General features: G+C 37.2%; 2 protein-coding genes across 10 annotated transcripts in view; both read left to right on the top strand.

Moving 5' to 3' along the window:
* The window catches only part of NCOA7 (nuclear receptor coactivator 7), a 130,778-nt gene extending 127,678 nt beyond the window's left edge, over positions 1–3,100 (top strand). For 4 of the 8 annotated variants that reach the window (XM_023529826.1, XM_011358746.2, XM_011358745.2 and 1 more), the window contains exons 14-16: positions 19–114; positions 542–615; positions 997–1,596. In XM_023529826.1, coding sequence (XP_023385594.1) covers positions 19–114; positions 542–615; positions 997–1,132 — 306 coding nt within the window. In that variant the 3' untranslated portion in view covers positions 1,133–1,596. Of the gene's footprint in view, positions 1–18; positions 115–541; positions 616–996 lie in introns of all 8 variants that reach the window. The other 4 variants (XM_023529829.1, XM_023529827.1, XM_011358750.2 and 1 more) reach the window with 2 other exon arrangements.
* A 15,168-nt stretch (positions 3,101–18,268) lies between these two features.
* Positions 18,269–26,839, top strand: part of HINT3 (histidine triad nucleotide binding protein 3) — a 23,692-nt gene continuing 15,121 nt past the window's right edge. The window contains exon 1 of one of the 2 annotated variants that reach the window (XM_023529825.1): positions 18,269–18,772. In XM_023529825.1, the coding sequence (XP_023385593.1) occupies positions 18,572–18,772 (201 nt within the window). In that variant the 5' untranslated portion in view covers positions 18,269–18,571. The remainder of the gene's footprint in view (positions 18,773–26,839) is intronic. The other variant, XM_011358744.2, reaches the window with a different exon arrangement.

Raw genomic sequence — 26,839 nt, 5'->3', positions numbered from 1 at the left:
TCTGTTTTCTTTTGACAGATTTTTGGAGCATATGCAACTCATCCTTTCAAGTTCAGCGACCACTATTATGGCACAGGCGAAACTTTTCTCTACACATTTAGCCCAAATTTCAAGGTACCTAGATGAGAGAAATATCTGCTTTGCCAATGTCAGAGTGTCAGGGGTATGGGTGAGTTTGGAGGTAGGGAGCTGTCATTGAAACAATGGCTGTCCTGTAACCTTGTCTGACTCTGTCTAGCCTGGGTCAGCACTCGCTGACTATAGCACACAGACTGCTTGGGATCCCTCCCTGGGTTTGGAGAACTGTTCTTTCTGCGTGATCTGGGATCCAGGAAGGGGTCGCAAGTCAGAGGCAGCGTAGGCCTGAGAGGTCTTCCTGCTTTGTAACCCCTGTGGAGATGTCATTGTAGTGTGGGGAAAGCCTGGCGGTCAGGACCTTTCTCAGCCAGTGGGTAGTTACAGAGGTATTATCCTGATGTTTCCTCTTTGCTAATTCTCCAGATTAAAATGTCTGTATTTTGTCCTGTGTTTCTGCCCTAAGGTCTTCAAGTGGAGTGGAGAAAACTCATACTTTATCAATGGAGACATAAGTTCTTTAGAACTTGGTGGTGGAGGGTAAGGTTTTTGTGATTGTTATTAATTTACCACCTGACCTGAGTGGGTCTGTTTTGACCTAGGTAACAAAACCTATGTGTCAGATGATTTTAGCTAGTTCATGTGCTTACTTTAATTAGGACAGTGGCCTAATACATGCCACTAAGAATCAAAGATAAAATGATTTATTTAATGTGTCTAAATGAGTGACTACTACCACTTGTCTTTTAGGAAAGACAGGTCATTTAAATGAAATAAATAAATGTACCCTTTGTTTTACAAGTTTAGGGTTTTTGTCTGTCTATAGCATAAAGGAAAGAAGAACAGGATGAGGGAGGACAGAAAGTATGCCACATGAGGTTGAAATGTTTCCACCTTTTTTTTTATTTTTAACCTTTTCAGGGGAAGATTTGGTTTATGGCTAGATGCTGATTTATACCATGGACGAAGCAACTCCTGCAGCACTTTCAATAATGATATTCTTTCCAAAAAGGAAGACTTCATAGTTCAGGACCTCGAGGTATGGACATTCGAGTGAAATTCAGACTGCCTTAAAACACAACATTAAAAGATTGAGTTTGATCAGCCCTCCTAAAGCTGGCTGGAAGACGAAACGCCAGCCTGGACTGCCTCATCCCACCATAATGCTTTCTTTCTGCCATCATCTCAGAGCACGATCACATTGCAGAGAGATCCTGAAAGGTACATGTGGAGGGCAGACACTGACGAAAGAGATTTGAAGTCGAAATTGTTGAGAGACTTTGTATTCTCACTTTCTTTAAATCTATACAGTGAGGAATCAGAGTATTTATAGATGTATGAGTTGAATGCAATTTTTATTTTTTGGTAACTGTGAAAAAAAAGATACTGTGGAAATATTTACATGCCTTGTATATTTATCAACATAATTTTCATTACCAAAATGTACAGCATACTGTTGTTTGCCATGGAAAAGGTTAGTCTCATTTAGAAAAATCAAAAGTGCATAGCACTTAAAGGGAATATGTATATGATTTTTTAAAAAACTTTTATTTATTATTTCTAGTAAATTGTCTGAAATGTGTTGCCAGTTTTTTTCTTTCAACGTGTCACATTTTGAAATAAAGATATGTGCTAAGTTTTGGCAACAATTCCATTTGATTTATATAGTTTTATATTGAATTTTTTTTGCCCTGATTGTTTAGAGTAATAGGTCTTAAGCAGAATATATATATGCATAATTCTGAATTTAAAAAAACTCATCATCAATGTTCATTAATTTGACTATTGTAGGCCGGCTTTCCATTCAGTTATTAAAAAGATACATTTTTAGTTACTTACTCTGAACGTAGTAAAGAAAAATAAGCCATTGCTCAGTCAAGTAGATATTTACAGAAACAGATACTTTTATGAACCTAGACTCAAACCTTGCTTTTGAAAAGAAAATGGTTTGCTTCTTATAAAATCTTTTGTGTTAATAATAAAAACTTTATTTTCATAGTGTTTTTGCATAATTTACCCCCAATTTTTCATGAACAAACATGCCTGTTTTAATAGGGACTGAGTGTTTTAATTTCTGTATATTTTATGTCAAATGAAAAATATCAAATTAGCCCAATTGTTTTGGTTTCTAGACTCTCTTAAAAAAAGCAATACAAAGAAATGCATTCATACCAAAATTAAAATAAAAAGTAAAACCTATTTTTTAACATCAACCCATTTTCATATCATAAAACAGTTTTATTAAATACTATAATAAAACCTTGTTAAAAATTTAACCAATATTATTGATTGCCAGACTTTTATAAAAGCCAAAGTATGCTAAAGGAAAAAAATTTCGATTAGTAGCCTAAGCTGAAAAGCGATCTGTCCTAAATTACATCCCTAGTGATCTTGGAAAGAAAAAAGTAATAACAAGTAATACACACACACACACCTGCATTTAGAAAAATAAAACAGTTCTTAGAATGTTAGCCTTAAGCTGGCAGAGTATTTTCTTTAGATTATTCTGTTACTTTAGACTATTTATATATATATACATATAAAGAAAATTGCCAAGTGGCCTCCTGTCAGATCAAGAGTTATTTAACTCCACTCACATTCCATGCAAGTTTAAATGAATGTTATAACATCTTAAATCTGTAGCCTGGGTGTGCTTTCCCCTGAGTTCTACTATTGAGAACTCTCAATGAACAACATGCTGGCCGCTTAACCATACTCTGCTCATTAAATAATGTGTTGGTGTGAGATATCAGGAATGTCTCATGATGATCACATTTACTATTTATGCCATTTGTAACCATATGCTATTAACAAACAACGTGGTCATTTTGCATATAGTTCACTCCTACCTAGTTTAGTCCATGATATTATATGTACTTGTGAGAGCATATCCAGATGCTGTGTTCTCTATTTAAAGCAGTATTGTCCAATTAGAAATGTGTGGCCCTTCATTTATGGATATTGAATATATGTAATGCAGTGCTAGCCCAATATTTTCAATAAAGGAATTTATGCATCTGTGTGATTTTCTTTCCTGACGGTTCATTCAACAGGTATTTTATGGGATGTTAGAGTTTTTATTGGTGTGAGAGGATGATGAATATCCAAAATTAAATAAGGCCCAGTGCTCATGTTTTTTTATGTTTGTTTGTTTGTTTGTTTTTATTATTGTCACCCTGGTAATTCCCTCTTCATTCCCTGTAGCCGCCTTCCTCTTCTCTCATCAATTCATAAAAACTGCTCTTGTTCTACTTAGAACAACTCTTGGCTCAAAACCTACCAATTTCCCTGTTCTTAACCCTTCTCGCTGTTCTTTAAATAATGACCTCCTTTTAACATTTCTCTCTTGACCTACTTTCTAATTTCAATGATGGACACCTAACCCTCTGAATATGGAGACCTCAAGCATTCTTCATTGCTTCTCACTTCCTCAGTTCATGAGTCTACATCAAAGGACTTGGGTGGGAGCAGGCAAACAAATGTTTCACCAGACTGTTGAAAATGATTTAGATACATCCCCATGCTACAAGCCACCAGGGACACCCTGAACTAGTATTGCCTTTCATTTGATTTCCCTTGCCTTTAAAATTTTAGAGGCATGTGAAACAGGACTAATAAAACTACTTTCCTTTTGAGAAAGGCATTAAGAATCTCTTAAACGAGAAAGGGAAGCTAAGATATATGTTCTTAGGATGCCTAACTGATTATTACGAATGTAATCAGAGAAAGAACAGTAAGGTCAGAAGCCAAAGGAAGTTCTAGAAACTCAAGGTCAGCCACACTCACCACTTATGAAAGTATCAAAAGTACCTTTAACCACTTCCTTCTGCTTAATCAGGTCACACACGTCTCATTCAGTGGAAGCCCTAACCTTAGAACATCCATCCTCTGTTCCCACTTCCTTGCTGGTGACCAGTATGCATAGTGATCCCCTGAAAGAAGGTGCCTTCACTGTGAAAATCAGGCTTTACAATTCACTCCAAAGTCTAAGGTCTTGCTGCCTTCCCTCCTACTTCAAATCTCTAGTGGTTCAAAATAAAAACTAGATAGAGCCTTCCTGGTATGCCCAATCACATCATCAGAATGGTGTTTCTTGATACAGTATCTTTGGTGACCTATTTATCTTCTAGAGCAATGCTTCTCAATCAATAGAACATTCTACAATGATGGAGATGTTCCAGAATTTGTACTCTCCTTTATGATAGTAACTAGCTACCATAGTAGTGTTAACACTTAAAATGTGACCTGGGTGATTGAGGAACTGAATTTTTAATCTTATTCAATTTTACTTTATTTAAATTTAGCCATATGTAGCCAGTAGCTGCCATATTGAAAAGCAGAGCTCTAGATCGAGATCAAGATTTGGCACAGCCAAATCATATTTCATCAACAATAAACTCAGATTGTTACTCCCTCCTCACCAGAAGAGACCCTTTAGTTCTAAATACTTTGATTTGTCTCTGCCATTATGGGTCTTCAAACAGCTTCACACCACCTGAAGTAATAGTGTCTTAATGTTCTTAGTCAGCTAATAAAGCAACCAGAAAGCTGAGTTCCCCGAGTCTTTCCACACTGAAAACTTAGATCTCTATAGGATTATTGATGCTCGTTTCTAATCAAAGGTAATGAAAACCTCTCCCAGTGCCCAAGCCTTGCTCAAAGATTTCCTGCGTTAGCCATTGGCATGTGTTTTATTCTCATACTGCACAGTCTATTGCCCATGGCAGCCCTGTAGGATGCCGTATCCCTCACCAGATACCCATCCACGATACATCATGAGGGACCACTGGAAGGAGAAACAATTTATTCCTTACACAGAATCATGCATCCAGTCTCAGAACCACAAAGGAATAATGGAACCGCAGTTCCTCAGGCAGTTCTTTCTATTCAATGACTAATTGAATTACTATTTAATTACTAAACTTGTCAACTGGGATGCCACATGGCTACATGCACACTCAGAGAACCTGCCTGCTTATGGAGAAAATTTTCAATATAAAGCTGTTAGAATGAAGAGTGATCAAAAGATGTAATAGATATTAGATAATCTTAGTGTCCTATTTACCCATCAACAAGGGTCCATCAACCACTCCACTTCTAGGGCTACAAAAAGTAACTGATATAGCTTAACATACCCTTGAGGAAATGCCAAACAAGAAACACATTCACATTGAACAAACTTGAATGATAGGGCATGTTTTCTCATGTCTCTGCAGCTAAAAAATTCTTACCTTGACATACTTTGAAAACATTGGAATTTAGCCAATCGGTTCAGCCTTCAATCCACACAGCAGTCCTTGGCTTAACCTCAATTTCCACAGGCTGATGAATCAGCCACATTTTACCTAACAGCTGACTAAGATCAGCCCTTTCATCTTTGAAGACTCCAATTAACAATAATATTTCTACAAAAATATGCTTTGATGAGGTATTGTGTCGCCCTCGAAAACCATTAAAAGGCCCCACTATTACCCCATGCCAAGTAAGTCCTAGTCTTGTTCTTTTGCAGCACCTTGTTTTCCTCTTAGGTCCTCCAAAGGGTCAGAAAAGTAGATAGGTTTGACCTGGTGTATCCCAGGGAGAGTTGAGGGTATGTGTATGGCATGTGTCTCTTTCAACGGGTCATGTGATCAGATCACCCAGATAGAACACAAAGCTTCTAAAGACTTCAAAAGGCAGTAAAACATAGTGGTTAAACCATGGCTTCTCTGGAGCCAGACATCCTGGATTTGAATCTCAGCTCTACTAGAGCTTAGTAGCTGTGACTTCGGTTAAGTAATTCAACCTCTATATGCCTCATTTCCTTTATCTACGTGGGAATAGTAATAATAACCACCCTATGATTGTATGGTTAAAGCACTTAAAATAGTACCTGACATAAAGTAAGCACTACTAGGTGTTAGGTAAAATAACGGAGAAATTCCTCCTCAGAATGGAGGATTTAACTAATGATGTGAAAGTTGCAAAGGAAAGTTAATCTTCTAAGACAACGTTTTTAGTTTTGAAAACTATTTTCAGACATATTGTAATGATTCCCACTCGCTCTTTAGATATTTTTAACTGAGCTTTTGTTTCTTATAAAAGTAATATATGTTTATGGTAAAGTTTTCAAACAGTACAGAAGGGAATTCAGTGAAAGGCAAACATTTTCCTCCCTACATTCTCAGAGGAAATAACCACAAAAGTTCTTATGTATTCTTCTAGAGTATTTCTAAGCATATATACTTATTTATATCTTCATATCAACAGAAGCATATGATGCCTACTGTTCTTCGGTTTACCTTTTTAATAACATCCTGTGTACAACATTTTGTATCAATATATATAGCCTTATCTCATTCTTCATTGCATGGATCTATCATTGTTGAAACAGTTCTGCATTAATGGACCATTTTTTGTGGGGTGGGGGTGCCATTACAAACAATTCTTAGTGAACATCCTTATATAGAGAAGTTTGTGATTTTATAAATTTTATATTTCTGGGATAATTTTTAGCAGTGAATCAAGGATGTATGTACTTTTTTCAAAAGATACTATTTATTATTCCTCCATAAAAGTTATACTATTTTATACCAACTGTATATGAGTGTGCCAGTTAGTTACCTCACACCCTCACTAATACTGGTTTTGTCAATCTTTTGTCAATCTCTTTTGCATATTTGTCAAATGATATCTTATTTTTATTTTAATTTTATAATCATGAATGATGTTGAACATCTTCCCACAAGTGTTGCCTATATTTGTATCTTTTTTTCTGAATATTCTGTTCAAGTCCTTTGTCCATTTATTTTACTAAGTAATCCATAACTTACTGATTAGTGAGCATTCAAATACATGCATTATTTATACACAAGGAATTTCTTAATTAGAATTTATAGTCATATTTATCAATCATTTCTGTTATAACTTGTGGACCAGAAATTTTTAGATCAAGTTAATTTAGCATGATTTTAACTCCTCACTTAAACACCTTCCAAAAGTATGTATTGACACTATCCTCTACCTTATCTAAAAATGCATCCTTTTGCTTATTCTATGGTAAATTATACCGTTCCCCCATACTTCAGAGCATTTAGAAATTACCTCATCCAAGATCAAGTTCACTTTGCACTGGCCTCTAATCTTGTTAATACATATCAACATCTTCAGGAAAGGTCTTGAGACAAGAACTGAAGGTTTACCATAAGTACCATCCTCCAGCAAATAGGCTAGAGCTGAGCAAGGTTGATGGACTTCTGTGCTTAGATCTCTGAACCCTGTCACAATGCCTTGCTGAGGAAGAATTGATATGTTAACAATAATAGTGACGAAGAGACAAATGAAGACGGGTAACATTTATTTATCATGATTTTCACCCTTTTTTATATATACATTATCTTATTTGATCCTTAAAACTAAGTATAATTATCTCTGTTTTAGAGTTGAAGAAACAAATTCTTGCTCGGTCACAAGTTTACAAGCATTATTCTTAATGTTATGATGAAGAAAGGATCCTCCCACTACCTGCTCAAATTATTCCTTTTGGGTCTTAGGGGTGTAAGTAAAAGAAGACTAGGAGAGAGATTTTGGGGGAGTCGCAGGGATGAAAGGATGTGGGGTTAAGAATTCACTTTCCGATTTCTTAGTTATTTGCATTCTAAATAATCTGGATTTAAGGAAAGTTACAGGACCTCAGGGCGTAAGGGCAGTGGCAGTGAGTCACATTCTATTTCCAGAAGAGAAATTTGGAATATAGTTCAGAAGACTGTTGAAATGAAGATCAAACTATCCATTGAGTTTACGGTTAGGTGATGGGGTTAAAAGAAAATGTAAAGGCATATGATAAACTGGGTTCTCCAGTCCTAAGTCATACTGAATTAGGAAGGAAGATATTTCAGTCTAAAAAATCAAGAAGGACATTTTATAAGGAGTATTTTTCATAAAATAGGTAATCTAGGCAAGATAGTAAGTGTCTGGTATTGTGTGAATGTCTAGTAAATGTTAGCTTTAGTCTGGCACCTCCACTTATCAGCAAGTTACTTAGACTCTCTGTGCCTCAGTTTCCTCATCTGTAAAGTGAGAGAATAGTGCCTTCCTCAAAGATGTGTTATGAGAATGGCTTAATATATGTAAATTCCATTATACTATAGACATTTACTTGTTAGAAACATGCTTTTTTCATTTCCCTTCGACATTGCTTCTACCATTTCTTCATGCTATTGTTGCAGCTGTATTTCATTTGCATGTGTGTTTAATATTCCACTGTGTGAATATATCACTATACCACTATTTATTCTCCTGTCAGTAGTTTGGGTTGCTTGCAGTTTTGTGCTTTTTGTTTTGTTTTGTCTTCCTCTGATCATTCTTCTGATGCTCATGTGAAAAAGTCTCACTCTTTCACATGGAACTGCTGTATTATGGGGTTTGAGAATATTTAGCTTTTACAATAACCCCACAATGTTTCACCAAGTGATTGTATCATTTACATACTCATCAAAATACTTTGTCCAATATCTGATAGATTTTTTAGTTTTTGTCAGTTTCAAGGATGTGCAATTTCACTCTGGTTCTAATCTGCATTTCCCTGACTACTAATGAAGATGACCATCTTTGAATATATTTCTTATTTGTTCATGTTTTCTTGTTTGTGAGATGTCTATTCATGTCTCCTACCTCTTTCTTCTAGTCTGTCTTCTGGGAAGAAGTCGCATGAAATCTTTACTGTTCCTGCCTTAACAATAACATGTTAATCAGTCTATTAATCCTATCTACTTCTGAGGAGGAGGACAAATAGTTAACATGATGATAATCAGAGGTTCTGGGTACTTACAAAGGTATTTTCTCAAGAGGCTTCCTTAAATTGACAGTATCCAGGGAGGGGGTGAAAAAAGATGTTTGTTGGTTCATGTTTTTGCTTTGTAGATTTGGGCTTGTGTTGGTACTTATTTAGTCATATGATTATTAAATAGAAGCAGCATCAAGCAGTTAAGTTGCAATAGAAAACATTTATTGAGCACTTATGTGCTCAGTACTATTCTAAGCACTTTACATATATTATCTCAATTAATCTTCATAATAACTTGTGATGGTCATGAGATAGGTACAACTATTATTATTTCCCAGGTGAGGAAATTGAAACCTGAAAAATTAATGATTTGTCCAAGGTGGAATCCCTACTAAATAGTGCTGAAGCTTTCTGTGAATCTGGGGGGAGTGACCCGGTAGCCAGTGGGCAATGGTGAGGATGTTTCATGCTGTAGCATGAAACTCAAGGGGGCAGAGGGTAAGGAGTTGCATACTGATAGGGATGGAATCACTTGAAACTGGCAGTCAGAAGCTAGGAAGCCAACACTGCTTCCAAATCTCTCTTAGCAGGTTGGAAGTTGGGGAGAAAAAGCAATTTTTTTTTTTTTGGTCAAAGCTTAAGGGCAGTGATGTGCTTGGCAGAATGCCAGGTTTCAGTTCACACAAGAAGGTGAAGGTATGGTTCTGTGAAGAGGTTGAGATTATAGATTAGAGTGCTTACAGTGAAACTGTGCTATTTACAGAAGAAAAAATTTGAAAGAGGTCAGCAGTGGAAAAAATTCCTCGGGGAAAGGAATCATAGATTGTTTGGATGTGAGCAAACAGAAAATATTTTTGAGGGTAATTAACAAGAATGAATGGTGTAGATGTGATTTATTGGCCTTGAGATTACGAAGAAATACAGGTGTGAATTTGACAAGAAAATTGACATTAACGTATGATAATGGAGGTATACTGATTTACACAGTAGCTATTTTTTGTTCATTTGGGGAAAACAGGAAGTGCCCCTAGTGCTCCTAAAAGGGCTGCAAGATGGACTCCTCTATCAGCCACCAAGTAAATAATCCTGAGTTGGCTGATTCATCTTCCTGTGTCCCATTTTTTCCGTTTCTAAAATAGAGTTAATAATATATACTATCTGAAATGTCACGAGAATCAAATTAATACATGTTTATAAAAATGCCTTAAAAAATTATAAAAGCCAAACAAAGATAAGTTAGTACTATTATGGTATTAGTCACATCAAACGTTTCTGAATTCTTTTTCAGAAATGCAAAACCCAAATGTAACCTTATTCCTGATAAAAAGTAGAAATTACTTTCAATGATTTGTTTGAAGACATGGCTCTTAGGAAAGCATTATGAAAAAAGAAAAAGTATCTGCTTTATATTCTGTAGACAACTAAATAGATATTTCATCAAGGAAATAACAGGAATGAGAAGTTTCTTATAAGGAGAAGGGATTGTTTTCTTTTATCATTTCCTTCACTACAAATGATTTACAGTTTCCATTTAAGAACAAAAGATTAGGACTTCCCTTAAAGTCCTTTAACAAAGTTCAAAGAGTCACGAGTTGGGATTCTGAGCCACTTGCCAATATTTGTTCAAAGAGAGCTTTAAGTAAGGCATTTTAATAATTAGAAACTGGAAAATTCTCTCCTTTCCAAACACAAGCACTTCTCTCTCCTCTTCCTCTGCCTAGACAGTTCACTCATTCCAATAGTAGAGACCAATATCCATGCAATATTTAGTAGCAGGCAACATCCACTTTAACCTTAAGTATTTCCTTTTACTCTGTTTTTCTTAAGGAGGGAGAAATGTGGTCATGCTTGCTTACCTTTTATCATCAGAAAAGTCTAATATTCTTGAGACACTGCTGAAAGAGCAAAAAGTTATTCCTATTTACTAAATATAAGCCTGGTTAGGTCTTTGTATTGATGTTCAGGAAATTTCTATTTAGGATATGGAAAAGGGGTGTCTACTGTTGAGATGCTACTTTATGAGATTGAGACAAACCTCTAACATGCTTACCATATCCCCACCGTAAAATGGATAGAAATACTACACTGAATCAGACATATGGTCATAGCAGCTCTATAGTTTGTCTCTCCAGGAATATCAAGAAATCTGCCTGAAAATGCCCTGTAAACTTCTGACATCGGGGTTGAACAACTCAAAAATTTATTGAATGAGATTATTTATGAAACAGAAGAAATAAAATTTAAAGAAATGAATGAGTGATTAAAGGAAATGAAGTTTATCTGAAATCCTGAATTTTAAAAATCTGTTAGGATGTTTTCCTTATAATAAATTTAATGTATTTTTATTGCTGAAGATGTAAAATATCCAGATAAACAAAAAAAAGAGAGAGAGAGAAAACATCAAACCATAATTTATCCACCCAGAGATCACAGTGCATATATAATTGTTATATATCCTTTCAGGCCTTTTCTTACAAATCCATGTGTATATTTAACAAACATGGACTGTTCTAGACATCTAGACATACCCTCTTGTAACCTATTGAACATATGCATGTGTCAAAGCATGTGGTTAAGAGCACAGGTTTCTATCCAACAGTGGTTAAGAGCACAGGTTTCTATCAGACATCCTGGGTTTGGATCTCAGTTCTGTCACTGACTACTAGTATGACATTGGGCAAATTTCTTAATTATTCTGCATCAGCTGCAATCAGAAGTCTGTGAATAAAAGAGGTTAGAAGTGGGGAGACCAGCAGTTCAATCTATTGGACTTCTGAGTGGAAATATCAAGTGTGCAATTGAATTTTGATTTGGAGAAAGGTGGAATAGAGTTAGAATTGTGGCGGTCATGGCATATAGATATTTAAAGCTTTGAGACTGGATGAGATCAAGGGAGTGAATGTAACATTGTTAGAGAAGAGCAGGGAGGAAGCCCTGGGGCATTCCAACATTAAAAGTTTAGAGAAGACATACAAGGAAAGGAAATTTAAAATATGATAAAGGTGGAGTAAATTTGTGGGTGCAGGATGGTGAGCTAGTGCAGCTTCCTTGGGTTGCAGGAAAGGGAGACACCTGAGTAGATAAACTTTGACTTGGCAATAATCACTCTTCTCCTGTGCTCAGACATTCCAACATCTCTTCCTCTCCTGATCTTTACCAGTGTAGCTTATGGTCTCTGATATTCTTTGTGTATGTACTTTCTTTTTTTCCTATGAATAGTCTAATTTGTTCCACTTGCTACTTTAAATTCATTTACTACCATTCTCTCTCAAACCTACTAGAATTGGGCTTCTTCCCCAATCCCAACAGCAAAACTACTTTTATCAGCTTTACCAAGAACCTCCACTTAATTCCCAGCCCTCTTCTTCTCATCCTATCAGCAACTTCTGACAGTATTGATCACTTCCTTCTGCTTGAAACAATCTTTGCTTTACCTCCAGAATATCACTTTCTCCTGGTTCTCCTCCTGGTTCTCACAGGCCACTTTTTCTCAGTCATGTTTTATCATTTTTCATTTCTCTGATTTCTAAATGCTAGAGTATCCCAAGCTCAGTCCTTGGAACTTTTTTCTTTTCTACCTCTCCTAACTTCTTTGGTGAACTCTTCTAATTTTATGAATGTAAATACTATATGCTAAATATTCTAAAATTTATATCTCGAGCCTGGACTTCTCTCTTGAACTTCAAGTTCATATATTCAACTATCTAATGACATTGCCACTTAGATATCTATGGCATCTATAGTAGATTATATTATTATTCAAAATATTTTTTGCCTTTTCTAGTCCTAAGATTATATTTAACCCTGTTCCACCGATATCAGGATTAGCCATGGGACTTGCTTTGGTCAATGACATGTGAGTTAAAGCGACATATGCCAGTTCTGAGAAGAAGCCTTAGGGGCCATCAAGCGGCTCCACTATGCTCTCTCTTCCCTCTGTCTTGTCACACCAGAAATATCTTGCTCTTTCAGCCTGGGTCATGAGATGAAGCCTGCGCAGTCAGAGCCAACCTACAGTAGACACAAATGTGAGCAAGAAATAAACCTTTTTTGTTTTAAGACATTAAGATTTTTGGAGTTGTTTACTGTAAAAAGCTTAGTCTAAACAGATTGATATAGCATCTCAATTTAATATTCCCAGAACTTAATGCCTGCTCTTCTCTGCTCTAAGCCTGTGCTTCCCAGAGTTCTCCATTTTAGTAAATATCACCTTCAGCCTTCCAGTTTTTGGACTAAGAAACTTGGAGTTGTCCTTGATTACACTCAGTGTCTCATAATCTACATACCTCATACTCTACATAAAGGCACTAGAGATACTTCAATGAAATAAAAATAGACAAAAAATAACAATAATTCTTGTTAAGATTACAGTCAATGAGAAAGAAACAGACAATAATAATCATAGTAAGTTAAATATGTAGTATTTAAATACTTGAATGTAATGATATTACTATGTAACATTAAATATTTAAATATCTAGAAGATAATGGATGCAATGGAAATAATAGAACAAAGTAAGGGAAGAACATGCTGGGGGTGAGACTAACTAGGTAAGTTGCCAGGGTGGTCAGAGTTGACCTCATCAGGGAAGAACATTTGAGCAAAGACTTGAAGGAAGTAAGAGGCATAATCTGTATGACTAGTAGTAGAAAATGTGTTACAGGCAGAAGTACAACCAGTACAGAGGCTCAAAAGTGGGACCATGCCTGGCTGGTACAAGTAACAACATGGAGCTGCATGTGGCTAGAGTAGAAGTAGTAATGGAAATATTGGTGGTAGCTGATACTGGAATGTATGGAGGTGGGCAGGTGGCATATAATGTAGAGACTTATGGGTTCTTATAGGTAAGTACTTTACCTTTACTCTCAGTGGGATAAAGAATCACTGGAGAATATTGAGCAGACGAGTGACATAATTTGACTTACATTTTAAAAGGATCACTCTGGCTGCTGTGTTGCAACCAGACAATAAAGGGAGTGGGAGAAAGGTTGGAAGTAGGGAGACCTGTTAGGGTATGGAATAATACATATGAGAGGTGATGGTGACTGTCAATATTGATAGTTGTGATAACATCAGATTCTGGATGTACTTTAAAGAATTTCCTCAAATATATGGTGACAGAAGATTTGACTTTGGGTGGTGAACACAAAATGCAATATACAAATTCTGTGTTATAGAATTGTACACTTGAAACCTGTCTAATTTTATTAACCGATGTCACCCCAATAAATTTTTAAAAAATTTAAAAAAAGATTATGTCAATAAAATAAAATGACTACATGTCCTTTAGAGATCCACTTCCAAGTAAAAAGGAGAAGAAAGATGAGTGAGGGTATAGATGACATAAAATTGTCCATAACTGGCCAATAATCATTGAAGCTGGGTGGTGGACTTGTGGGTTTATGACACTATTTTGACTATTTTGACATGTCTGAAAATTTACATAATAGTCTTTTTAAAAAAGAATTTCCTAATGAATTGGATATGAAGAGTTAAACAGAAGTCATTAAATGTGACTTCAAAATATTCGTCCTGAGATGGCAGATTGGAGTTTCTCTCAACTAAGAAGGTAGGCAGTTTGGGGAGAAACAGAGGAGTTCTCCTCATAAGTGTTTGGTTTCAGACATGTTTTTAATTTCTGTTAGACATGTGTATGGGGTGGTTGAATAGGCAGTTAGATATTCAAGTCTGGAGTTCAGAGAAGACTTCTATACTAGAGATATAAATTTGGGAGTCATTGGCATAAATAAACATACCTTGAAGATATTGTGGTTTTGGTTTGAGACCACTGCAGTAAAGTGAATATTGCAATGAAGTGAGTCACATTTTTTTTTTATTTTTCCAGTCCATATATAAGTTATGTTTATACTATACTGTAGTCTATTAAGTGCGCGATAGCATTATGTCTAAAAATGTGATGCACATATCTTAATTTAAAAATACTTTATTACTAAAAAATTCTGACCATCAACTGAGCCTTCAGCAAACTGTAACCTTTTTGCTGGTGGAGGATCTGCAATCTGTGAAAAACATGGGTATCTGTGAAGCACCATAAAGCAAAGTGCAATAAAATGATATGGTGTTTAAAGCCACATACTGCGTGAAATCACCAAGAGAGTAGCATAGCTAAAGAGTCTCATTTAGTTGCATATATAAAATATGCACAGCTTTGTGTGCGTGTGCATGTGCATGTGTGTTGGGGGCGGTGGGGAAGAGAAAGAGAGAAAGAGAGAGAGAGAGAGAAATGACCTAGGACCAAAGCCCATTTGTGACAAGAAAGGTATGGAAGAAGAGGAAGCAGCCAAGAAACAGCCAGTCAAGTAAGAGGAAAGCTGAGAAAGTGTAGTGTCTTGGAAACCAAGAGAAGAATATTTTATTAAGGGAAAGAGAATGATCAACTGTTACTGAAAAGATGAGCACTGAGAAGTGACTTAGATTTGGTAACACGGAGGTCATTGGTCACCTTAGCGGAATACTTTGGATGGAATGGTGGCAGTGAAAGCCTGATAGACTGTGTGAGAGGAGGTAGGGGAGGGATTGGGAATAGCGTAGACAATTAGTGGGGGTGTCTGGTTGAAAAAGAGAGCAGAGAAATGAATCAGTAAGTGATGGAGAAAGCAAGGACAAATGAAGCCTTGTTTTAATTATGATATGATGTTCAAAGTTGGCTCTTAATGAATGTTTGCTATTGATAATAGTAATGACTTACATCCATATCCTAAATTATTTTTAAATAAGATGATATCCTTATGCATCATTCTACATGCAACACATTCATGGTTATTTTTTCCAGTTATGCTTTTAAACAAAAATAAATAAATAAACAAACAAACAAATAATAAATAAACTAAATAAATGATGGTTAAATTCCCCATTAATCAAGTTTCTAAGTTGTTCATAGTCAATTACTATGTACTAAATACTAGCAAATAAGAAACTTGATTTCTAAAATTGAAAACATTATGTTCTAAAGTAATAACCAGATCATCAATTGCTTCAAGTTTATTCTTGTTATCTTTAAACAGGATAAATGACATTTCAAAACCATAACGGTCTCTGTCTTAAGAAGCACTAAAGCTTCTCTATTTAAATGAAAGTAAACTATCTGATCACTTATTAAATTATTTCACATACTGTCACTAACTAGTGATAATAATTGTTAACATTTATAGAGAGCTTTGTGCCAGGCTTCCAGGCTTTAGTTCTCACAATGTTCGTATTAAGCATTATTATTATCCTCATTTTATAGATGATGAAAAGAGAAAGCCTCAGTACAGAAAGATAAATAGCTTAAGTCTTCACAGATGGTTAAATTGTAGAGTTTTCTGACTCCAGAGCCTGCTAGCCTATATGGTGCTCTTATGAAACTAGAAAACAGCACTCCATTTTGCAAGTAAAATTTAAAGCTAGTTTATTGTCACAATATGAATGGCTATTTCCCAGGGGAGCTATCTAGTGTACCACTGGTAGCAGCTCTGTGCACACACTATTGCCTATACTTTTGCCTATTTCCACATCAGGACACATACTCCAGACAATTTTAAAATACTTCGTATTGCCTCTCCCACTTCCATGGAAGGACACTATATCAAGTTCAAAGTTGAGGAATGGAAAGCAAGTCTTTGAAAGTGCAGGTAGGTGAGAGAAGTAATCGCAGGTTTCACTAGGAGTGTAGTTAGGACAGGTGTAACTTAAGCAGGTGTATGTGCCAGTATGTAAGTGATTGGTCTCCTCTGTGTGTGTGTGTGTGTGTGTGTGTGTGTGTGCGCGCGCGCGCGCATGTGCGCATGTGGCCATATGACCCAATGTGGGTTTTTGTAGGAGTTAGCTCACCACTACTCTAGAACTTGGCCAGGAGGCCTGGAATCTCCAAGCCTGCTTATGCTTTTATATAAGTTAATATTTGTCTGTGATGTTAATTAGCACATTCTTATTTGTGGTGTTCTTGTACAGTGTGCAAACAACCTTATTCCTAATCATTCTTTTGTTCGTTAGACAATTTTTCAGTGTCTACCTACATGCAAAGCACTGTATTAGGCACTAAAGGAGATTCAAAGACATATGTACATTATTGTATATAAAACAAAGTGACAGTTCTACAAGAGAAGTATTGAATACTGCTGTGTGAATTCACAAGAGGAAGTGCTCATTTCTGTTTGGTTAATTAAAGAAAACTTCCTTAAAGAGGCAGAATTTGAGGAGTGGCTTGGAAGGTGGAATTCGTTTATACAGAGGTGGAAACAAGGATATTTCAAACAGAGAGAACACTGTATAAAAGTACAGGTGAAGGTGTACTACATACATGGAAATAATGGATACTTACACTGAGCAAGAAATGTACTGATTCTGAACCCTGCCTTGGGCTCCTGAGGGGCTATGAAGCTATTATTGTGATCCCCAAACCACTGGCAAACTGCAAAAATAATGAAAAATATCTTGAACACATGTACACCAACTTTTAAAATATATAAATGCTTTTGATTCATACAATATAAATTCAAAACATTACTGAATTCATAATAGGACTTTGTTATGTATTTTCTAAATCAGTGAATCTCAAGGGCAAAACTATTATCATGAGCTGGTGCAGGAAAAAAAAATTTAGTGTTAAAAAAGGAGTTCTGTGTTCAGAAAGGCTGGTGGCTTCTGGAGTTAAATAAACCTTTGTCTGAACTTTGTCACTATCAATAATTAATTGTCTGGTATCGGGGAAGTCTGAATTTGTTTCTTCATCTCTGTAGTGGGGATTGTAAAACCAATCTTTCTTGTTTTGACGGTGAAGAGAAATAGCACATTTTAGGTGTTCGGCAAGAGCCAAGTATTATAAAATAAAAGGTTGAGGTCAAATCAGAGTCCATGTTGAACATCAAGTTACGGAATTGGTACTTTTAAGTGTAGTAGTTACTGAAGGGTTTGAGTGACAGGACAATCAAGCAGGGAAACTAGTTAGGTTATTGCAGTGGTTGAGGTGAAGCATAACGAGGCATTGGTGGAAAATTTCTGTGTTATTTCAGGCTATAAACCACAGGACTCCACATTTACTTGTGTATGAGGAATGTGAGATTAAAACTCCTATTCCGATTTAGCTAGTGCTGTTAACAAAAAGGAAACGTGAAGTTCAGTTTTGGACATTTTGAGCTTAAGCACCTAAAATTACTCGGCTGAAAAATGCACACACGAAGCATCAAACACAGTCTATGTTAAAAACTTTAGAAATTCTTTTCATTCTCTTAAAACCTACATATTTTTTAAAACTTTTTTTTTTTTTCTTGCGACGGCATAATACACTGCTATGCTCCACGTTTTGGGGAGAGGAAGTCCAGAATACCCAAAACAGGCTTCACTTAGCCAGATATTAGAGCGCGCTGGTGATGTCATCACGACACGACGTGGGACGTGCTCCTGCGTCTCGGTGGTCGCCGTGCGTCACTACCCAACAGACGCCGGGGGCCGGGCGACTCCCGCGCCTCCAGCTCCTCCCGGTAGCGCCGTGGTACTCGCGCTCCCCCTCGTGGCCTGGCTTCAAGGCCAGCGGCTGGCTTTGGGGCCCAACACCGCATCGCCCTCCGCCTAGCATCAGCCTGGATCAGCGCGTGCGCTCAACTCTGCTCCGCCCAGCGCCAGGCGAGGGGCGACGCCTCGAGGTAAAACCGAGAAAGTGCAGGAGAGGACTCTGTCCAGGCCTAGTTGTCCTGGACAAGCCGAGGCTCAGGGACGCAGGGGACTGGTGAGATGGCAGAGGAGCAGGACTACCACAGCGCGGAGTCAGATCCCTACTGTGAGGCAGCGGCGACTGCAGAACCTACGGTGTGTTCATCCCAAACCCCCGAAGTCGCCGCAAAATCACCGGAGCCCGAGGACTACAATAGCAAGTGCGTGTTCTGCAGGATCGCGGGGCAGCAGGAACCGGGCACCGAACTCCTGTATTGTGAGGTGGGCGGCAACGCGCGACAGGGCGTGAATGGGGACGCGATCGCCCGTGGGAGCTGCGGGAGCGAGGCCTCGCGCCGGTCCGGACCCGGGCGGGGGTCTTGTAAGTCCTTCAGCGCTCTCGGGGTGGAGGCCCCGAGTGTGGATCGGGGTGGGAAGGATCCTGTGTGAATGAGGCTGGGGGATTTTGGGGGGGTTCTAGTATTGATGGCTGACTTGCTCCTCTTAGGGCAGAGAGATTCTCCAGCGATCTCCTTGCTGTTTTGAGCGGAGGAAATGTAGTAATAAAGACCATACTTCGCCCTATCTCTGCAGGTACCGAGGTATTTGGCAGAAAAATAGCATTTATGACCTCTGCTTTTATAAAAGGAGTTCCCTCCCATGCCTTTCTGGACACTGCTTTTTAATTCTGCACACTCTAATACTGTTATTGAAGTAAAAACTAGTAGAAAATAGTAGTAGTTGTGAAAAGTTTGTTAGGTTGACTGACAATAGGCTGGAGGAAGTGGGTCTTAGTTCAAACTATTCCTCAGTAGCCTCTGGAGGGTACAGTTGCTATAAGTGTGTTATCAGTTGAAATTTGTGCACATTTTTCAGAGCACTGAGACTTTGCCTAGATATTTTAAAACATATCTACCAGTTTTACACACCTTCGAAGAAACAACCTTTTGAGAATCCAAAATAGAATGCAAAGATTCTGGTTTTTGTTTGTTTGTTTGTTTTGTTTTGTTTTGTTTTGTTTTAGTGGTAATCATTCATTTGTTAGAAGTAAATTGAATTCTTTCCATGCACCTACGTTGGAGATTCAGTGGTAAGTAAGATAAAAGGATAAAAGGTTAGTCCCTGTCCACATCTTATAGTCTAAATAAAGGGTGAAGTGAATACAGATAGAGAGGAGGCAGCTTCCGTGAATGCCCTGTGCTATGGTGAGTTGCTTTATACACCTGCGGTATTTTGCAAGCCTGTAGGAGGAGCACCTAACCCAGATTTGAAGGGTTACAGAAAGCTTTCCAGAGGAAGAAGACATGAAGAAATAAGTAGGAGTTGGCCTCGTGTGAGAATAATATCCTAGGTAGGGAGAACTTCCGGAAGTTCATTTTATGCTATAGGAGAACTAATAGTAATTCAGTCTAACTGAAACATAGAATTTGAGGGGATGAGTGGTGAAAGATGAGGCTGGAGAGGTAAATAAGGGGCCAGATTATTAAAGGTGTTGTAATTCATGTTCAGGAATTTTATCTTTACCTGAAGAGTGAAGGGAAGCTCCACAATATTTAATACTGGGTAGGGAGGAAGGAGTTCAGGAGTTACATGAAGGAGTTTGATCTTTGAAAGATCCTTCTGGCACCATTGCGGAGATTGGAGAGGACCAGTCCGAAGGCATGGAGACCTGTTAGGAGGCTATTGAAGTAATATTGACAATGGCCTAAAATAAGAATGGAGTATTGGGAATGAAGAAGAGTGAATCAATTTAAGGATATTTAGGAGGTAAAACAGGCAGGACTTGTTGATGAATATAGATTAGTTGCTTTTAACTGGGAGCGGTTGCCCCCTAGGGGACTTTTGGCAATGTCTTGAGACACTTTTGTTTATAATAACTGTGGGGGCAGGGAGGGTTACTGACACATAATGAGTAGAGGCCAAGGTTGCTAACATTGTACAGGACATAGGCCAGGCCTCCACAACAAAGAATTATCCAGCCCCAAAATGTCAATAATGCTGAGGTTCAAAAACTCTGATGTAGATGTAGAAGACTGAGGAAGAGAAAGGGGGAAGTCAAGGATATTTCCAGATTTCTGGCTAGGGTGAACTGGTAGTTCTGGCACCATTTAATTAAAATTGGGAATATAGGAGGAGAATGGATGGCCAAGAGAATGGTGAGAAGTATCAAAGTGATAAATTCGGTTTTGGAATTTCGGAGTTTGAGGTGAGTGTGAGGCATCTAAGTAGAGATGTCCAGTAAGTGGTTAGGTAGTCTGGCACTTCAGAGAGATCTTGATCTCTAAGCCCAGTTTATAGGAAATGCCATTTTGTAGATGGAAGTCAAAAAGAGGGGAATTAATGAGATCATATAGGAAGTATATGTAGATTAAGAAGTGAAAGGAGGGCTACATAGAAGCCCAAAGAACACCAAAATCATAAGGAAGAGGAAGACAACCTGAAAAGGGGACAGAGAAAGAACAGTCAGAAAAATAGAAAACTATGAAAGCTAAAGACAGAGGGTATATCAAGAAGAAAGGAATTGTCAGCAGTATCAGTAGCAATATCAGCTTTCCCTAATCCTCAGGTCTGGGTTAGGTGACCAACCTACATGCTTGTGATGGAGCCAGGTTAGATCAGAACTGTTTTTGTCCCCAAAATGATGTTCATTTACCTCTAGAAGAGCAATCGTAATGCAATGGTGAGGCAGAAGGCAGACAGCAGTTGATTGAGAAGAACTCAGATGGTGAAAAATTGAAGACAGCAAATAAAGACAACTTTTGAAGAACGTTTGGCAATCTTGGGGAGGAGGGAAAGGGAGTGGTAATTACAGGAGGAGTTAAGGATTAAAAGAAAGCTTTTTAAAACAGTGAAGACTGGTGTGTTTAAATCCGGTTGGGAAAATGCCAATGGAGAGAGTTTTACAATGGACTGGGGAGGTAGAGATCCCTGGGAAAGAGGAAACTCATTCATTCATTCATCACTCAGTATTTGAATGAGTGCCTTCTCTGTTTCAGGTACTGTCGGAGGCAGGGGGATACAGAAGTAAAACATGCAAAAATCCCTGTCCTTGCGGAACTTACATTGTAGTCACAGGACATAAACAATAAGCAGACTATTAAGTAAAGTGCATAGTTTATTAGGTGGTAAAAATAAAAGAGGAAGGGGATGTAGTGTTTAAATTTTCTTCAGGAAAAGCTGCACTAAGAAGCTGGCATTTGAGTGAAGGCTTGACAGAGGTGAAGGAGCAAATTACATAGTTGTCTGGAAGTAAAAAGTTTGAAGAAGCTTCTTTGAAGGCCATGAAAGAGGATCAGAGAAAGAAGGATTGTTGTATAGTGATGAGGATCAGTTGAAGTTGAGGGCATTCAGTTTAATGTCTGCTCAGCTGTGTGAATTTTTTTTTTATCCTTCCAGCAGCAGCCTACGTCTAGTTTCAGATAAAGTGGGCAATTATGTCGACCCACGGTTGGGGTCTGGCCGTGTGAGTGTTATGGAAGTGCAGTGGGACAAAGGTAAGAATTTATGGCTAGATAGTAGTTAAGTGAAATCTATGTTGAATAGGGGAAGGAAGTGGGGACAGGAAGCAGCTGACAGGGAGGAAGAATAAGTACATCAGTTGTCTGTCTATAAAGTAGGCCTCTGCTAAACTGAAGAGTCTAAATAGAGTCAAGAGGGGCTCAGCTCTGCCTCTTCATTCACTCTTTATTTTATTAAATATAGAATTAGGTTAGTGAGAGGCAAGTGAGTTTTTTAACTTTGCGGAGTTCAGTATTACTTAGATTCCTAGAAAGTGCTTTTAAATGTTGTACACTCTTGTCCCAATGTTGAAGAAAACTAATAGAAGGTAGATACTAGTAGTTGTGGAAAGCTTTGTTTGTCTAAAACTAGTCATCGAGATGGAGTGGGATGGTCCAAATTTTTATCATAGCTTTCTTCCTGCCCAAAGGTCAGGATTTTTTCTTTGTAAGAAACTATCAGAAGAGAAGAAAATTTGACTTGGCATAATTGGAGTTACCAGCATCATGTGAGATTATTCTGGGAAACCTTTCTGGCAAAAGCTAGAGAAGATTCTTCATCCCGTAGGCTTCTATATGGTGTTTTCTTGTTGAATATTAAAGAATTAAAACTAAATAAAGGCTAGACCGTGCATTCTCAGTGAGGAAGATATCACTGCCAAGGGGGTGAAAATTGTTTGTTTGGTTTTTTTTTCAGGGGGTCAATATCGTACTCTTTTTATGTATGGGGTAAAGATATACATAGAGTACATAAACAGAGTGTATTTGTGGTATTAAAATACCATGGAGATGGTATTAGGCGAAAAAAAGTTTTAAAAACGTCTTTAGGGAGGCAATAATGAAAAAACTCTTGGAAAACACTAGCCTAAATGTTTATTTTCACCTTGCTTAAGACCATAATGAGGAAATACTAGTTCAACTTGAATTTTCTCCCCTTTGTTTAGTCAAAATTGCCCTACACCTTAGATGGCATGGTATTGAAGTATTCTTTCAAATGTCATTTCTTTTTATTTGCTTTAGATAGCAGTCAGGATTCAGTTCAAGGAAAGAAAAAACATTCTAATTATTCAAAGCCAAGATTGATTTAATGTAGAGAATTATTTGCTATGAAAGTCCTTGCAAGGGTTGGCAGAGCAGGTTCTAGAAAAGCCTCCAAGAGTGACACCCAGAACAGCACTGCAGAACTGGCTCACTGGGGAGCTAGTCGGGGAAATAGGAGTCAGGTAACTTCCTCTGGAACTTGGACTTCAGGAAGATGTTTTCTCAGTTGCGATTCAGAGACAAGGAAGCAGTATGACTGCCCCTTTTGAGGGGTGTTTCAAGTACTATTGGCCGTTTGGGTTGGACTCTGCTTTGTTGTACAGGGTTATTCCACTGATTGCAGGATATTTCACATTTCTGACCTCTGGGCATAAAATGCCATTAGTATCCACAACCTAAAAGAGCACCTACGTATTTCTAGTCCCCTCTGAGAACTCTGCTTCAGAGCTACACTATACCTGCTGGGTCCACACTGATTGTCCATGCTGACAAAAAATGCACGTCTTATGCCTCAGGTAGGCTTTTCAAAGCACCTATGTCCTAAGTACATCAACTGGCAAGATCTGAATTCCTTTTTAGCTATAATACAGAGGGCACAGAAGTATTTGGAATGGTGGTCGAGTGCCAATCTACTGTTTATCACAGTTTGTTATTTTTAAATGGATGCTTAGCCAAAATGGTTTAGATTCAGTGGTGATAATGAAATCAAGATAAACTAGCTGTTTGCCTAAACCGTGAAGTCTCAAAAAGAGGAAAATTGATGTTCTTTTCTGGGGGAGGAGCAAGGGCAGGGCAAAATAATGTTTATTCTTATACGTATAAAGTACAGAAATACCATATACAGAAATACCATAAGCAGATACTCAATATAGCCATGGTATAAAAATACCATGAGAGGGGGCCAAATAGGAAAAAAAATACTTTACAAAGATTCCTTAGGGGGCTAGTAATGAGGAAAGTTTGAGAAGCACTGTTCTAATTAAACACTGACCGTAATTCCAACTTTAAGAGGTTGTTTTGCAAGGACAGACTGAAAGATCATGGAAAATCCATCTCTGTTACTAGAAAAGTATCTGAAAATCTAATGATATACCTCTTTCTTAAGGAATAGAGAAGGGAACATTGGTAGCTTCATCTTTCTTTTTAAGCAACTGTCATTTATTTATTCAGCAGTTTTGCTGGCTTATTATGTGTTTACTCACTTAGAGTTCAAGATGAATATGGGATGTCCCACACTTCAGAAGCTTGCCTATGATCTGAATTGAAAATGGCAAATAAAACATTCTTTATTTGCCATTTTCAATAAAGGAAAGTACATTTGGAGAAGTCTAGCATCTATTCTCTTGTCATTTCTACCCTGTTCCTCTTCCCCCATAAGAAACTTTAAAATATTTTCTTGTTTTTCCTTCCACTGTGAGTAAATATATATGTGTAAGTTTATATTTTGTTCTCTGTTCTTACACAAAAGATAGCTTAACCACTATCCTGCTCCTTGCTTGCTTTTTTAATTTAGGCGTATGTTCCCAAAATTATTTTGTAAGTTTATAATGATATTCCTCGTTCCTTTTTATAGCTACACATTTCTCCATTGTGTGGATTTACCAAAACTAAGTCAGTCTCCTGGTTGAATTATGGACACTTGAATTATTTTCAGTCTTTTGCTATCATAAATCATGCTGCAAAGAATAGGCTTGTACATCCATCATTGCATATTTTTTTGTCAGTGTACTTTTGGAATAAGAGGATAGTCTTAAAATGAAGAGTCTAAATAATGGCTGAGTCATTATTAGCAATGGTAGAGATGGAGATAGCAGACAGCCAGTTTCAATATTTTTAGGAAGCTTAATGGAAATCTAAATCAATCATTGATTGTTTAGGCTAACTAAATCATTACGTTTCTTTGCTTTTGACAGGAATTTTATCTACTCCTGGTGATGATGACACTTATGTTGATTAGTAATTTTTTTTTATTAGAATTGAGAAAATTTTTATTCATACATGACATTTAGTAAATAAAACTTTTCAAAATAGGGGTTTGGGAGACAAAGAGAACTGGGCATTTGGTTCATTCTTACGGCGGAATCATAGAGTATGGGGCAGCAGGATTTTAGGAGCTTCCTTAATTTTTTCTCTTCTGTTATCCTTTAGACTGATACTTTCTGGTTCCATGAATCTAAAGCAGTGTTATTCCTGCTTTGAGGTGGAATTCAGCTACATTACTTCAAACTAATTCTAATCAGGATGTATTTGGTACCAGAATTACCTCTAGATTTTTTAAAGTTAATGTCATAATTGAGGGGGAATAAAGACATCTAAAATTGTTGTTTTATGTACTGCCCCATCTGGGAAGTACAATTCTGGCTATTTTATTGTGCTAGATTTGATCCTCAATACTAATTGTTTTTTAGCTTGTAGCATCAAAGAAATAATGAAAAATATTAAACAATCAAAAACATTATGGTCTTCGATCTTATCCTTTTTAAAAACATTTCATGGATATCAATATTTAAAGTTACTCTTAGATAAGACATAATAAAAATGAATTAAAATTGATATAATTGTCATGTTTTTATTTTATAGTTAACCATTCAGGTTTCCCAAGTCATCCAGCCTTCTGGGATTCTTCTTTGTGGGTGCATGCACATCACGTATACATGTATGTACATATGTATACACACATAAAACTGGTCTGAGTCTCTATCCATAAATCACAGGAAACTCATCACTCTCTAGTATATGAGAGGATTTTTCTCACGGGCAGGAGTAGAGCGGTGTATGCTGCAAACATCCCTATTCACCTCTCACGATTTTCTGTTTCTACTGAATTTTCTATCTCAGCCTCAGACCTTTTTCTTGGATTAACCAGAGACTAACACAGATTCTTTTCCTTTCATTTTCCTGATATTTTAATGCAAAGCAACAGTTGCTGTGGACTTTTCCTGAAAGTTGGGGGGTAACAAAGGAATCTCACATTCTTCAAACACACTATCAAATCCCTGTTTCTGTAGGCAGGCACCTCAATTCGGTTCTTGTTTGTGTACTTTCCTCCTACTTCATGCTGTGTTCAGTTGACCCATCACTGTTTACCACAAGATCTTAAAAGTAACATGTTTTTCCTTCTATTAAAGTAATACTTAATAGCTGGAAAAATAATCAAGATTTTTGTGTTGTGCCTCCACATTTTAGTAGCTTCTCGCCTGAAGGTATATAAGTAAGGACATCAACAACATCAATATTTAAACAGTTTTTAGTAAAGTGATATTCTGGGCATTTTATAGAAATATTGAGATAGGAAAGGGACACATGATACCTTGTTTTTGCTACTTTCCAGTCCAGTTAAAGTAGACAAAAAGTTTCATTCTCTAAAGCATGGTGGCATTGGTGGTGGACTTATCACTTGAAGCTTAGATGAGCGGTATGAACACTGATAAGGAAGTTAATGGTACAATATGTACAATTGCCTTTAACTATTGTTCTCATTGAAACCTAGATTACTGGCATGGATATGAGGCCCTGATTCAAATTGAATTTTGGAATCCTGGAATGGAGAACCAATGAGTAATAGTGTACTCTGGAGATTTTTCAAGGGAAACTATACTTATTGATATTGATTTTATTTAATTTTGACTAATTTTTTTTTATATAGGATATTAAATAAGGTTATTTAGGGAATATAGATTTTTCTCTTGGAAAAACTTGAAACAGTGTTAATAGATCGAAAGACTCCCTTTTTCTTTACCTTTTCTTTTTTCTTTACATTACTGTGTGGAATATGTAAACCAGAAAACTGATGTAATAGGTTAGGCATATA

The sequence above is a fragment of the Pteropus vampyrus genome, unplaced genomic scaffold (genome assembly GCF_000151845.1).
Source record: "Pteropus vampyrus isolate Shadow unplaced genomic scaffold, Pvam_2.0 Scaffold43, whole genome shotgun sequence".
Lineage (NCBI taxonomy): Eukaryota > Metazoa > Chordata > Mammalia > Chiroptera > Pteropodidae > Pteropus > Pteropus vampyrus.
The sequence above is the reverse complement of the archived record's forward strand: the minus strand, read 5'-3'. Positions and strand labels throughout refer to the sequence as shown.